Source organism: Pholcus phalangioides, unplaced genomic scaffold (genome assembly GCF_987345545.1).
Source record: "Pholcus phalangioides strain wild (caught in Gottingen) unplaced genomic scaffold, Ppha-v1.0 ptg000024l_1, whole genome shotgun sequence".
NCBI lineage: Eukaryota > Metazoa > Arthropoda > Arachnida > Araneae > Pholcidae > Pholcus > Pholcus phalangioides.
The window spans coordinates 26,442,370-26,457,188 of record NW_028301616.1 but is presented as its reverse complement, the minus strand read 5'-3'; the positions used below and the strand labels follow the sequence as shown (position 1 = coordinate 26,457,188).

At 39.0% G+C, this 14,819-nt stretch overlaps 1 protein-coding gene across 1 annotated transcript; it reads right to left on the bottom strand.

Annotated features, from left to right (window-relative positions):
- Positions 1–391: 391 nt before the first annotated feature.
- Positions 392–14,642, bottom strand: LOC149069107 (protein singles bar-like). Its single transcript, XM_089250904.1, has 4 exons — positions 14,438–14,642; positions 3,979–4,161; positions 816–956; positions 392–686 (listed from the first exon to the last, which is right to left on the bottom strand). Exons 1-4 carry the CDS (start codon positions 14,564–14,566, stop codon positions 606–608), a joined length of 534 nt encoding a protein of 177 aa, XP_089107030.1. The 5' UTR covers positions 14,567–14,642; the 3' UTR covers positions 392–605.
- Between the last annotated feature and the right edge of the window lie 177 nt (positions 14,643–14,819).

Genomic DNA, 14,819 nt, shown 5'->3' with positions numbered 1-14,819 from the left:
GCCTGTTTGGTGGAGAAAGAGTTTTTTTCCAAAGGAGAGACTGGCTCGCGCTTCAAAATTGGAAAGCCGCAGAAGACCAACTTCAGCTGACCACCACTGTGCCACAAACGGAGTTTGAACCCATTATTTTACGACATATTCAACATTCCCTCATGCTTATTTCAAGACAGGACCTTCTTAACACATAGAGAGGTCCCTTATGATAAGGGGAAACGGTACCATGGGTTTTCGCGAGAAGTATGTGAATATGGTACTTCTAGCCAGTTGGAGGATCCAACTGGAGGGGGGAGGGGGGTCCCCTAATGTAATTGAGACGGCCTTGTTTCAAGACGATATAATTAATTTGATCTGCAGATGTTCTTATTGAAATTATGAAAATCATACGCACTCGTGAATATATTATCTTTTATTCATTAACAATATAAATATTGTAATTGTCAAACAAACAATCACACTCTTATCAAATGAAAACACTATCGCGGGAAAATCATCAAATTGTAATTATTGTCTTTCACAAGCTCATATTTTTATGCATAGCAAAACACGCTATCATACGGTGGTTACGCGGTTGAGCCACATCAGCATCGTCGTCATCATCATCATCATCACCTAATGACGCTCTTGAAAGTGCGATAGGCGTAAAATGCATCGACTGCGTGCACGAAAGCACAGAAACACCCTAAAACCTTTTAAAAAAAAAGAGAAATAAAAAATGCGTAATGAATAATGCAAAAACATGGCGGGCATGTGTACGCATATGTAAATTTATACAGTATTATATTTTATTAAATAATCAAAACATGAAAAGAACTCACCCCGCATGTCATCATGGCAGGATACGCTTGGAAATACGGAATTATAATATACAGAGGCCACAGGAACAGAGTCGTGTGGATTATGAGAAACGCTGAGCCAGTGGCGTAAAGAATCATTGACATGGTGTTTTGCACGATTTCCTGATTCAATGGAGGAAGAAAAACAGTTTATAATTTTTACATTGATCAAATAATAATTTGAACGAGAAACGACATCTACAGGCTAAATTGTTTACATTTTTATATGTAACATCAATAAATGTTGAGATACCTGCTGCCACCTATCAAATAAGAAAAAAATTATTCGTTGTAATTCTTCAAGTAAAATTAATTGTTGCTTTTTCAAACCTGTTTGCTGGAGAAAAATGAACATCGTCCGGCATGATACCGATATAACACAACTGCATAACCTTTTCAGTCCGCGGGCCAGATATGCGGTATTTTTGCCGCTCTCGAGACAGAAACTTATTTGAATGTAGGTTGACCATATGACCCACATTTCACGGAACATTCTTGTAATTTCGGCAGCTCCGACATTTCCCTTATTTTCGACAAGGTGTTTTACTTGAATTTTTGAATCAAGAACTATGATTATTTTCATTCCTCATGAACTATAATATGATGATTATGACTCCATCGTAATTAAATACTCCATCATCTAAAAATACAGTGACTATCCCGCTTATAATTTTTTTTAACAAAAAAAAAACCGTCAGAAAAAAACGTTGTAAATGGGACATTTCAATAAGTACTATTAGTAAAAGCTTAAATCATGAAAATATGTTGTACTAAGCGGGAAAACATTCGAGGAGGGGGAACGTTGTAAGCGGAATCCACTGTATTTTCATCTGTTATTATATTTGTGAAACATAGGTGCTCTTTTTGGTGAATTACTTACTTTATTTGCATTTGACAATTTTTGTCGGAGATTGACAACTTTGCTTAATTAGGCCGAGATTACGCTATAAAAGTTTGATGAAAGATCTTTTACAAAACTTGAAAAAACAACCAATATACCTATTGGTTATATTCGCTCAAATGCGATTTCATCTGCATTTCGACAAGAAATTTAATAAAGAAAAAAGCATTTTTGATCAACCTTGTATCAGAAAAAGCTGCAAATGATATGTACTTTCACAAAATATCTTGTCCGCCATTTTCAAAGTGTGCAGCTTCCTGAAAGCATATTTTCATGATATATGAATGTTTTTTCTAAAAACTCTAACTTTCATCGCATGTTTTTTGCTTATAACAAGTGAAGTTTTCAACCAAATATTACGAAACCTACAGGAAACTCGACAACGTAAAAATTGCACAGTATCGTGAATTTTGAAATGAAACCATATGCGATATTCCATGAGATATATATAAGCAGTGGCGTCAGAACCGGGATTTGCTGTTGGTGCTCGAGTTCCCACAGTATTTGTATCACGCTTCCGAGCACCCACAGAATTGATTCAGATATGAAAGTTTCCTGCGTAATACTCGAGTCGAGCACCCATATGCCTAAAACACTTCCGACGCCTCTGGATATAAGCATTTTTAAGGAAACAATTTGTAAGTAACGCATGAGCAAAAGAGATATTGATTTTGTTTTCTACAATTCGATTGTCAACTATACATAGCAACTTTCGTGAAAACTGGATTAGTGATCTGGAAACGTGACGCTACCACTCAAGTGATCTGCAAATAATGCCGCGACCTTTCAAGTAATCTGTTTTTGTGATGTGGGTCATTTAAGTGATCTGGAAATGTGCTGTGGCCGCTTGAGTGCTTTGGAACTGTGTCGCGAGCATGGGCGGAGATACGAGGGGCGGGCGGAGGGGGGCACTCAAAAGTGGAGTCGACTGATCTAATGTATATACGAATTGACATCATTATCATCGCGCCCTCCCAGCAAAAATGACCGTGACCCTCCCCTAGACTTCCAAGTCTATCTCCGCCTATGATCGCGAGTCGCTCAAGCTATTCATAAATACATCGCACTTCAATTAAGTTATCCAGAACTACGTCACGAGTCACTCAAGTGGTCCGTAAATATTTCGCGGGCCAACTAGAAGGTCATTAAAATGATTTGAAAATGCACCGCGGACAACTTAATTGCTCTGAAACTGTGCCACGCTTTACTCAAGTGAATTTTAAATGTGCCGCGTGTCATTTAACTGATCTGGGAATGTGCCGCAGGTCACTTAATTGATGTGGAACTGCGCAGTGAGTCACTCAAGTAATCTGTTTATGTGCAGCTTAGTTCATTTTTGCAAAATTTTATTTGGAGTCGCGGGCCACATCAGATTACTCCGACGGCCATGGGTTCAGTATATATGCTCCATATACAGTAATTGACAATCAAATTTCAGACAATAAATCTGATATATTTTGCTCATGCGCATAGGCGAAGATAGACTTGGAAGTCTTGGGGGGGGGGGCACGATGATGATGTCGATTCATATATACATACATATATTAGATCTGTCCACTCCACTTTTGACGCTGGGGGAGCAATGCACACCCACGCCCTTCCCCCCCCCCCCCCCCATATCTCCACCCATGCTCATGCGTACTTAAAAAAACCACATTTTCTCTAAATACTCCTATCTTATGGAGCATAGAAAGGTTTTAAATTTCTGCATAATATGTAATGTGTATGTTGTCAAATTTTCTGTAAGTTTTGTAAAAAAAATTTGAAAATTTATCATAAGCAAAACATTTTAAAAGAAAAAAAAAACATGCGATGAAAATTAGAATTTTTAGAAGGAGAAAACCATCCACATCTCTTTGTGAAAATACTTTCAATTTCCACAAAAACGCATGCAAACATTGAAAACATCAGGTTAAAAAATTTTGTGAAAGTTCAAATGCATTTGCAAGTTTTTCTGATACAAGGTTGATTAAAAGTGTTTTTTTCCTTATTTAATTTTTTGTCGATCTCTTAAATGCACTCGTGACTAAATTTTCACTGGAAATTATGAGTACAATCATAAGGTTTGCATGACCAAAATTACAGAATAATTCATTAAATATTTTTATAGAAATTCGAAAAAAATCTCTGAACTCTTCAAAGTGTTCACTGACTTATGGCTATGTAGTGTATGTACACTGATAATTTTACGAGTGAAAAAAAACTGAATTAAATTGTTTACTCATAATTAATATATCGACTTACTAGAACGGAAACCCTAACTGCCAAGAACGTATTAGTGGACACCATGTAAGAGAACAGGTGGACAACGGTGGACAGAAGAGCAGCCGAGGAGCCAATCAGGAAGATCGGATAGGCGATTCCAAGAGTTATCCACACTGGAGTCCCGTAAGTAATCATCAGGCCGACGCAGATACCTCCAAGGCACTAGCAAAAGAATGAAAAAATTTGATATATAATTACTTGAACAACAAATTTCAGTGAAGTTTTTGCTTCCAAAACAAAAATCGTCATTTATTATGTAACTAGCTGATACCCGGCGACGTTGCTCGCCCCGTAAAAAATTTATATATACGTATAGCTTATTAATTATTTCTTAATCAAAAAAAAATTCTGCATCAGGTAAGAGAAAATTACTTTTATTTTTAAATATTTTAATTAAAATCTTCATGCAATCGCTGCTGGATACACAATATTTTTTCTTTTTTCATCTGGTGTGTACAAATTTTTGGGATTACGAACAGGCGACGAAAAGCTGTCCGTGAGAAATACAGGGCTCAAGTAGGTTGATATCTGCCACTGCTAACCACTGGCCTCGAGCTTTGTTGATTGTAATGGCAAAAGCTAAACCAATCGGGAACTGTAATCGCTTGAAAGTGAATGGCATTTCTTCGGTAATAATTGGGATACGTGGAATGAAGACATTTTTCTCTGTCACATCCAGTTAGTATCGTTGCTTCAATGATGCAATTGTGCAATGTCTTCACGCAGAGTCTGGTGCCATTGCAGAGTCTCGGTGTGTCCAAATTTCTTAAAAGCATTATAGGTGCTCCGACTTTGAGGGTCAAATTGTGTGGTGGCACACCCGGAATATCCAAAGGAGTTCAGAAATTCTGCAGGATACAGAACTAAATGTCTGTGCCGTATCTGTGACAGTGTCAACCGATTTGTAAGATGTGGAGTCTCCTGGAATAATTTTTAGGATTTTTTCGTTGATCTTGTTCACACTGTCATTTTTCGGTGCCAGAATCGCTCTCAGAAAGCCACTCATGGTTTTGGTCATTTTGTTGAATGTTCGGGAAGACTTTGTCTGCAAGTTCTGGAACTGAGTTTAACAACTGGCAAAATCCATTTGGGAACGTAATCGGTCCAGTGCTTGCGTCTACTGGTTGGTCAACTGATGTGAAAATGATAGCAGTGCTGAGTCATTTTGCAGTTGAACTCGCATGTTTGTGGATAATGATAATTTTTTAACTTCGTGCCAGAGTGTTGATGATTCGAGGCAAGCATTGAGTTCATCAGTTGGCGTTGAACATTTTTATTCCCAGTTTTGTCAGCGTAGTTGTTGTTCTCTGTTGTTAGCGACGTCATACGTCCTGCTTGTGCAGCGAATATTATTCAAACGTCTTTTACGCATTTTTTCAATTGTAACTATACCTATACGATGGGCGGTTGATGAGATAAAGGCCGCATTAGCACTTACAGGACACCCTGTATACAGGCAAGCGAAAATACCCGGCGCTTCCCGGGTTTTCGCCCATTTCGGGCATTTGCCCAGCTCAGACGAAGTTTTAAAGTAGCTTACGGTTCAATCCCGGACCTGTTTGGTATATATGCAAAATCTGGCGACGATCGGTCTAAAACTGTAGATTTGTATAAAGAGCATACATACATACATACATACATACATACTTTCACATTTATATATAAGATTCGGTGTGTGCTGAACCCGAATTTAACCATCATAAAGCTGGATTGGCTGCGGTTTTCTTTGAAATCGCACAGTTGATAACACAACGCAATACATCGAAACACAACATAAGTATGTAGAAAACAATAAATGTACGGAAAAACAACACAAATATCAACTGTGTCACAAATATGAAGAGATAAAGCTCTTGAGTCAGCACTAGCTGCTTCTTATAGAGACTTAAAAGCATCCTGGAGCAGGGACCCTAGGTTGAGATCTTTGACAGCACTCCCCTCCTCAGCCGGACTTTCCACGGACCCCCTCCTATAGTGAATTTGTAGCATGAAAAAAAAAATGTTGGTAATTGTTCCGGGTCCCAGGGCTGGAACCTTCGTCAGCCATACCCTTGTGAGGGCCATGCTTAAAAGATGAGTGTCGCGAAATAGAGGAAGAACGAAATTTCACAGACATAATGTCAAAAAATATTTCAAACAAAAAGTTCGTTGGGCAACAAACTGAAACTGAGACTCGTCGAGAAGCAAAATTTGGAAAAAGAATCGTTACCACATCTACATTTCAATGTTTGTCTACTACCCCACACCGAAATGTGAGAAAATGACCGAAAAAGAGGAAAAGATGCCCCAGATCTATTGTTCTATTACTTTGCCGCCCCCCCCCCCCCCCAAACGAAATTTCTATCTACGGGCCTGCAATATTGCAATAAAAATGTGTAAAAAAAACCAGAATTTAAATACATAATACAGTAAATACATTTCATTAACGAAAATACTAAACTGAAGTGCCAAAAGTTATGTCTTATCCTCTTAATATCATGTCTTATCCTCTTAATATCATGTCTTATCCTCTTAATATCATGTCTTATCCTCTTAATATCATGTCTTATCCTCTTAATATCATGTCTTATCCTCTTAATATCATGTCTTATCCTCTTAATATCATGTCTTATCCTCTTAATATCATGTCTTATCCTCTTAATATCATGTCTTATCCTCTTAATATCATGTCTTATCCTCTTAATATCATGTCTTATCCTCTTAATATCATGTCTTATCCTCTTAATATCATGTCTTATCCTCTTAATATCATATCCCTTTTACCCGGCGAAGTGCAGCAACTCGACATGGCATTGACTCAACAAGTCGTCGAAATTCCCCTGAAGAAATATTCAGTCACGCTGCCTCTACAGCTGTCCATAATTGTGAAAGTGTTGTCGGTGCAGGATTTTGTGCACGAACTGACCTTTCAACCATGTCCCATGTTCCATACATGTCTGGCGATCGAGGTGGCCAAATCATTCTCTGGAACTGTCCAGAATGTTCCTCATACCAATGGTGAACGATTTTGGCCCGGTTGCATGGCGCATTGTCATCCTGGAAAATTCCATCGTGTTTGGGTACATGAAGTCCATAAATGGCTGCAAATGGTCTCCAAGTAGCTCAACATAACCATTTCCAGTCAATGATTGGTTCAGTTTGACCAGAGGACCCAGTCCATTTGCTACGTAAAAACAGCCCACACCATTATGGAGCCGATACCAGCTTGCACAGTGCCTTGTTGACAACTTGGGTCCATGGCCTCGTGGGATCTGCGCCACACTCGAACCCTACCATCAGCTCTTATCAACTGGAATCGTGACTCATCTGATCAAGCTACGTTTTTCCAGTCATCTAGGGTCCGACCGATATGTTCACGAGCCCAGCAGAGGCGCTGCAACCGATGGCGTGTTGTTAGTAAAGGCACTCGAGTCGGTCTTCTGCTGCCATATGCCCATCAAAGGCAAATTTCGCTGCACTGTCCTTACGGACACGTCTGTCGTACGCCCCACAATGTGGGGCCCACATCGATTGTTGCTGTTATTTGGCGCAGTGTTGCTTGTCTGTTACCACTGATTACTCTACGCAGAAGTCTCGGTCATTAAGTAGACGCGGTCGGCCACTGCGTTGTCCATGGTGGGAGGTAATGTCTGAAATTAGATATTCTCGGCACACTCTCGATACTGTGGATCGAGGAATGTTGAATTCCGTAACAATTTCCGAAATGGAATGCCCTATGCATCTAGCTCCAACTAGCATTTCGCGTTCAAAGTGTGTCAATTCCCTTCGTTTGGCCATAATCACGTTAGAAAACTTTTCACATGAATCACTTGAGTGCAAATGAAAGACCCGGCAGTGCACTGCCCTTTTACACATTTCTTAGGCGATGCTACTGCCATCTGTATATTTGCATATTGCTATCCCATGACTTTTGGCACTTCAGTGTATGTTATGGCCGAAAAACCACATTCATTTCTTACTACATTCACCAAAATAATTTTGACGATTTTCAATTGCCTCTATATTATCCTATTCAGAAAGCAAGTAAAATCGTGCAATAAAATTTAAAGTAAAATAAAAAGAAATATCACGTGGGAAGTGTGTGGGATTGAGCCACCATATGTGAGAGGAAATGAAAAGCAAAGTTACCAATGATGGCGCTTGTTAACCACCGGGTTTTTCTTGTCTTTAAACTATGTTTCATACCCTTTCTTCTCAAGCATCAAATGTCTAGGTCAAAAAAACCGATTCAACGACGGATTTTGTCAATTTCCTTAAAAAACAACAAAAAGACGGGGGGGGGGGTGCAAGCGCTGAGTTCGGTCGTTTTAAGGGATTGGATTATATTTACGGGTCGTTGTATTAGATAAAAAATAACATGGCTGAAATGGAGAAGCATTTGCTACCGGTCGTTATAACGAGCGTGAACTGTAAAACGTTTGGGCTTTTTATGGTAATTCTTCCCATTTGTTTAAACTTAAAGCACAATCAGCCATGGGTCCTATTGTCTCCTTGAGAAGACAACCACCACCCTACAAAACAATTGAATTAATCTTTAAAAGGAGACACTGAAGAAAATGAACTACCCTGAAAAAAATGATCCAAAGAACGTGCTGCCATATCTTCCAGAAGTTTCGTTGACTTCTACAACGTAGGTGTGTTAGGTTGAACTTGAACTGATGGAAAAAGCGGTTTCACTTGCCTCAATGTTACCTTCATTTATTAATTGATTAATCAATTAAATAATTGATTATGCATTTATATTGTGCCACAAATTCATGAAAAAAACATTTCATATTTTTACTAGAAAATAAAATTTCAAATATTCTGTCAGCCGTCGATCATTTAAACGCCTCTTGAATCCATGAAAAAACTGATTTATTTACCTTTTTCGTGTGCATTTAACGGTACCTGTTCTGCGAGATTTGATTGGTCAAGTGATCCGTTACGTCACGTGGAAGATTTCCATACACTAATATATACATGTAGAGGCCTATATAATGCCCTGACTGACTGATTCATCATCGCCAAGCCGAAACCACTGGAGTTATGAATATGAAATTCGGTCAGAGTTTTATTTTACGACGTAAAAAGACTCACAAAGGAGTGACCCCGAAAGGGGTCATAAGGGGGTTCAAAGGTTATACAGAGAAATCACGCCGAACCAAAACCACTGAAGCTATATTTATGAAATTTGGTCAGTATCTTCATTTTATGATGCAAAGACTCGCTAAGGAAGGGATTTCTCAAAATTCACAGTCTCAAGGAAGAATTTACGGATTACCAAATTCACGCGAGCGAAGCCGCGGGTAACAGCTAGTAGCGACATATTTATGAATGAACAGTTCGTTTCATTCATAAAATCAGCCACAAATTTATGAATGAATTGACGTCACCGGTTACGTAATCAATGAAAATTTATGAATGAATATTATCAGAAGTTAGGCTCTTGCGCTGTATTACGCTTACTATTCGTAGTACTACGATCCTGTTCTAGACAGGTCATTGATCACATTTGGTTCATTCATAAATTTCTGATTTCATGCACATTGAATGAATAGTGGCCATTATTTCTCGTGCTTTTCGTTGCCATGGCAACAAAACAAGTTCGTTTGTAAACAGTTTTATTTACAGATAACATGGCAACAATGATCCAAAGGGTTGTTCATCATTAAATCAATTGCTACGATCAATACCCCAACAGAAATACAACAATGCGCCTTGAAACAATGACGTCGTTATTAACAATGATTTTTTTTTTAAACAATGCTCTGCATACACCCGAAACCTATTGAATTTTTCGAAAAATCGTAAAAAATAAACTAATAGGAATATCGGAATGCGGTTTGAGCTGAAATGTTTACCATGAACAGAACTAATGCCTTAATTTAATCATGAGAAAATATTTAAGCCATTTCTTTCTTCGTGCATTGCAAGCATGTATTGCTAAAGTCAGAGGCGTTGGGGGCAAACATAATTTTGCTGTCCCAATACTGTAAAATTCAATGATTTTATAATAGTACTTTTGTTCCCCCCCCCCCCCGAAATTTTCCGCCCGGGGTGGTTGGTCCCCTTAGTCCGGTCCTGGCTAAAACATCATCGGTCATTTATAAGATAACAGAATACAGTTGACGCTCGTTACAGCGACCGTTTCATTATAACGACAGGTGGGATATAAAGAGTCCCAAATTCTTCCATATAACACTATCATTTGATCATTTTTGTCGCACCAACATAACGCTACACTTTCGTTTTCCTTTCAATATATTGATCACCCGATACAACGTTCGTTTTCGGCGGAATGATGGGGATCGTTATCACGAGTGTCGACTATAAAACAGAATACTAATTGCTCCCAATCGCCAATGGTCCATACACTGTGTTTTCCGGATAAGAAGTCATAGAAATACCCATTATAAGAGCTTTATTCTGGCTCAGGAAAAACGCTCAATGCGATGACTTGCATTCAGCAAGTACCACCTACTCTCGTCTTAAGCCAGGACCACACGCATGTCAAGCCTGGGAAATAATCATTTGCAAATATTTGCTTCCAATATTTGCCCTCCTCTGATGCTAATAAGCAGCAACGGCATAGGCTAGCTACACACTGGGCTAGCTTGGTCCAAATATTCCTTGGCGGATATTTGCTTCTAGAACACTCTCTCTCTTGTGACTGTTTTCGTTCTTCGATCAATGTGTGGCCGGACGAGTTGGAAGATCGGGTAGGAAGGCGGCACCTTTCAATTGGGCTGGAAGCATGGGGGCGCCAATGGTGGAGCCGACTCACCTAATAATGTATATGCATTATATTAAATTGGCATCATCACACACACATCGTCACCCACCCCCCCAGCCATCATAATTGTGCCCCCCCCTCCCCCATACTTTCGAGTCTAATTGGAAGCTGGAATGTACTGGTCGTTCTGTTCGACCAGCCTTCCAATACCCGAACTTTTTACACTAGAGAGTCATTTTGACTTTTTTATCTGCAACTGAGCAATTCTTATGCAACTGAAATCCCGCATGCATAGCCTCCCCCCACCTCGGGCAGGGCCATCTTTAGAACATCATGGGGCCCCCGGGCCCAGTGATTTTTCTGAGACCCTACTTGGCGAATTATCGAAAAATTGGACAGGCTCTCATTTTTGTGGAGCCCCTCTTTTGTTGAGGCCCCCGGGCCGTGTCCGGGTAGGCCCATGCGTTAAGACGGCACTACCCTCGGAGGAAGAGAGGCTGACATGGCTCTAGCCCGAGAGGCCGGAATGATTCTCATCATTTTTTGTTTTTCACACTATAAATTCATAATAAAGGGGTCCCCCTATGCAAATGAGCTCTGTGTCATGCGCGGGTGGTGCTCATGTGTTAAGATGACCCTGGGTGTCTCGTACAAAGTACATGTAAATTTTTCAACCCAAACATAATTTTGTAAAAATGAACTAAGCGGAACATCTCCAGATCAACTGAATGACCCCGCGATGCAGTTCCACATCACTTAAGTGGCTCGCAGTATATTTGCAGGTCACCACGGCACAGGGTTCCAGAGCACTTAAGGGACTCGCGGCTTATTCAAAGATCACTTAAGCAATTGACGGCACACTTTCAGATTAGCTGCTCCAGGTAACTTAATTAAGTAGCCTGCGACACGTTTTCAAATTATTGAAGTGGCCCACACTCTCCTAAAGGTTGAGAGCACCCTTATTATAGAAAATATTGGTAGGGCTTAAAGATATTGGGTTGGGGGGGGGGGCTCAAAGACTCATGTTTCTTATAGCATTATGGAGATGGTGGCAAGCAAATTGTGGTTGAGACGACGCGAGCCCATCGGGCCAATGCAAGTTTTTGCATAAGGCCTCGGGTAAACCTTGACATTGAATTGGCGGAATTCACAGGCTACAGCAACAATGATTGATCATATTTGAGAGTGAAACGTTTCAGTTTTTTTCATTTATTAATAGGAAAGCTTTGGAGACATGAAAAAAAAAAATTGAAATAAAAAGAGAAGACGAAGGGAGAAAAATCTGCGTGGAGAGAGAGAGAAAAGGCTAAAAATATCTTGAGCATCCTTTGGGTGCTGAGAGACATGTTCTTTGGTAGCTCTCCTTAGCGTGCGTTTTCTTTTTAAAACTAAAATCTGCTGCCGTTCACTTGAGGTTGTTGTGTCGTTGCACTTTATTTATTTATTTATTTGAACAACCTGCGGTTAAAACTCAAGGAAGAACAAGAAGACTCTCTCTACCACGTGATTAGCAATTGCGGTAACAAACACAAAGAAAAATTCCAGTTGCTACCTCAGAAACTAGACGGGCAATGAACTTGGCGACACTCTTTTTACCCTAAAATACACGTATTTTCCGCAAAAAAATTAATTTGAAAGCCATTCTTTTTTATTCCATCGCCAATTAAATTTTCCAATACTGTGCATCGCACTTTATATGCTTGATAGTAGTAAAATATGATGAATTTATGATAATGATTGCGTGTGTCATATCTGATTGACTACTATTCAGCCGTATATACTTGCGCCTCTTGAATATTCCTCTGGGAGAATTTCTAACGAATTGGTTACGTGTATTGTAGACGTACATGCGTGGGCAATTAAATTTTGTTGTCAGAATTATTCTTGGTTCGTGTTATACTGGTGCTGCCATCTGTCTTCCACATTTCGAAGTGAAAGATGGTGATTGTTTGAATTTCCATGCTATGTAAGCATCGGTGTTGAGCGACTGTTTGTCTCAATCATCTGATCGATCGCTCGTCTGGTCAGCATCCTTGTGCGTAGCATCTGATCGACTTTTGTGCGTGACATATAATCCCGTTTTTTCCTTTTTTTTTCCTTCTCACCCACGGACCTTTTTTGACAGTATTTTCTTCTTGCGGTTCACCTTTTTTTTAACCAGGAGATACAAAATAATAATAATGGGATCCAGCTAGATCCCCTTTTAGCCCCTCCTCTTCCCCGGATAAAGTTAGTTTTCTTCTGTGGTTCCCAACTTCGAGGCGCGAATGCGAGCCAATCTCCTCGTTGAAAAGTCTCACCACAGAAGCAATAGGCCTGCAACGATGCAAATATTCAATCATTACACTTCACTCCTAGTTCGGGAAAATAGATGCAGGTGGTAGCACTATAACAAGTATTACATAGAAACAAACCTTAGGTTCACAACACGTACATTCCAACAAGAACCAATTCGTTAGTTTCAGCAGAGGAATATGGACGAGGTGCATGTATGGTTTGATAATAGTAGTAGTAGTAGCAGTAGCCCACGCAGAGGCAATATTTTTTCACATGTGTCCACAATCTCTGTCTGATTAGTATTATCTATGCATCAAATTATCATAATTCAACTAAAACAAACCAATGAAGATTCGTGAATAAAAATTTGATAGGATTATTTCGTTATTTTTAGAAAGGAAAAATATTTTAAAATTTATTTTAAAAAAATTACACCTTGAAATCCACCCGTCAATTATGTTTTGTATTAAACAGTATTTGTGTGATAATTGTAAATCGTAATCGATTATTAATACTTTTCTTCTTTCCATTTAATTTTAAATTAATATAAGAAGTCCAATTTTACATCGAAAATTACTGTAATAACCATTGTAACTTTATTGTAACAACCATTATGGAATCTTTGATCTTCTTGGTTGTCTTTTTTTTACATGTTTCATTTTATTTTATATTATACTTGATTCTAATGTGAATAAATTTGAAATTTGAATTTTTTTTTGTTTATTGGATTGAGGTAATACTAGATGGATTGCCGAAATGATTGCGGCGAGAGTTTTAAAATCAACAAAAAATTAATACAGTGGAACTTCATTGTAACGGACTAATAGGAGCTGAAGGTTGTCCGTTTCAATGAAAGTCCGGTTAATAATAAACAATTTTTATAGAGGGTGTATTGCAGCAGGCTGTACACCAATGAAAGTACAGTAGTTAGCTACAGAAAGTGTTATATATCAAATGAAAACAGCCTTCGATATTGGTTGAATTGAAAAATATATGTACGAGAATACACAGCATTAATCTCTTAATCATAGGCGTACGCAGAATTTTCTCAAGGGGAGGGGGTTTAAAAGTTTTTTTCCTGCAAAAATAACACTATATTCTCGGAACCCCCCCCCCCCCTTGCGTACGCCAATGCTCTTAATTCTCTGGCTAGTGTATCCGTGTTTAAGCAAAACAACGCAACGATCGATATTTAATCGCTTTCTTTGGGAAAGCTTTTTAAACAAATTTCTACTTTTTAAAAAATGCTTAGAACGAGTTTTCATCTCGTCAGACAAAAATAAGTACTCTTTATTACTAATTATTGCAATTTTTTTAACCGTTCGTTATAACGAGGTTTTAATGTATTCAAAATTAAGGCTGGATATTTTAAGTATATTTCTTGAGTAACTTTTGATTCGAACACAAATAAATTCTGTAAAGAAGTAAAGAAATAAATAGATTTACCGCCTCGGCAAGTTTGCACAACCCTGGCTGGGTTTTTAAGAATTCGGTGTGCAACGAGCAGCACGTCCTCGGGACATTATTGGCCACGTGCGTTGCGGCCGTCCTGGTGATCGGAATCGTCGTTGGCATCGTTTTCTGTAGCGATGAGTGAAACGATGTCTTCTCTGTCTCGCGATGCGTCAAAGATGCCGAGGATGATGATCTCTAAGATGCGAATGGAAGAGGTTTTTTCCCCCATCTTTCCCTACAATGAGTATAAAATTAGGGAAAAAGGGATATTTGGTGAGAAAAACCTTGCAAAACTTTTTGATGGTATCAGCTCCATCAAGCGATGGAGTTGGAAAATCGAAGAGATTTCATCCCGAAAAGTGATTTAAACTAT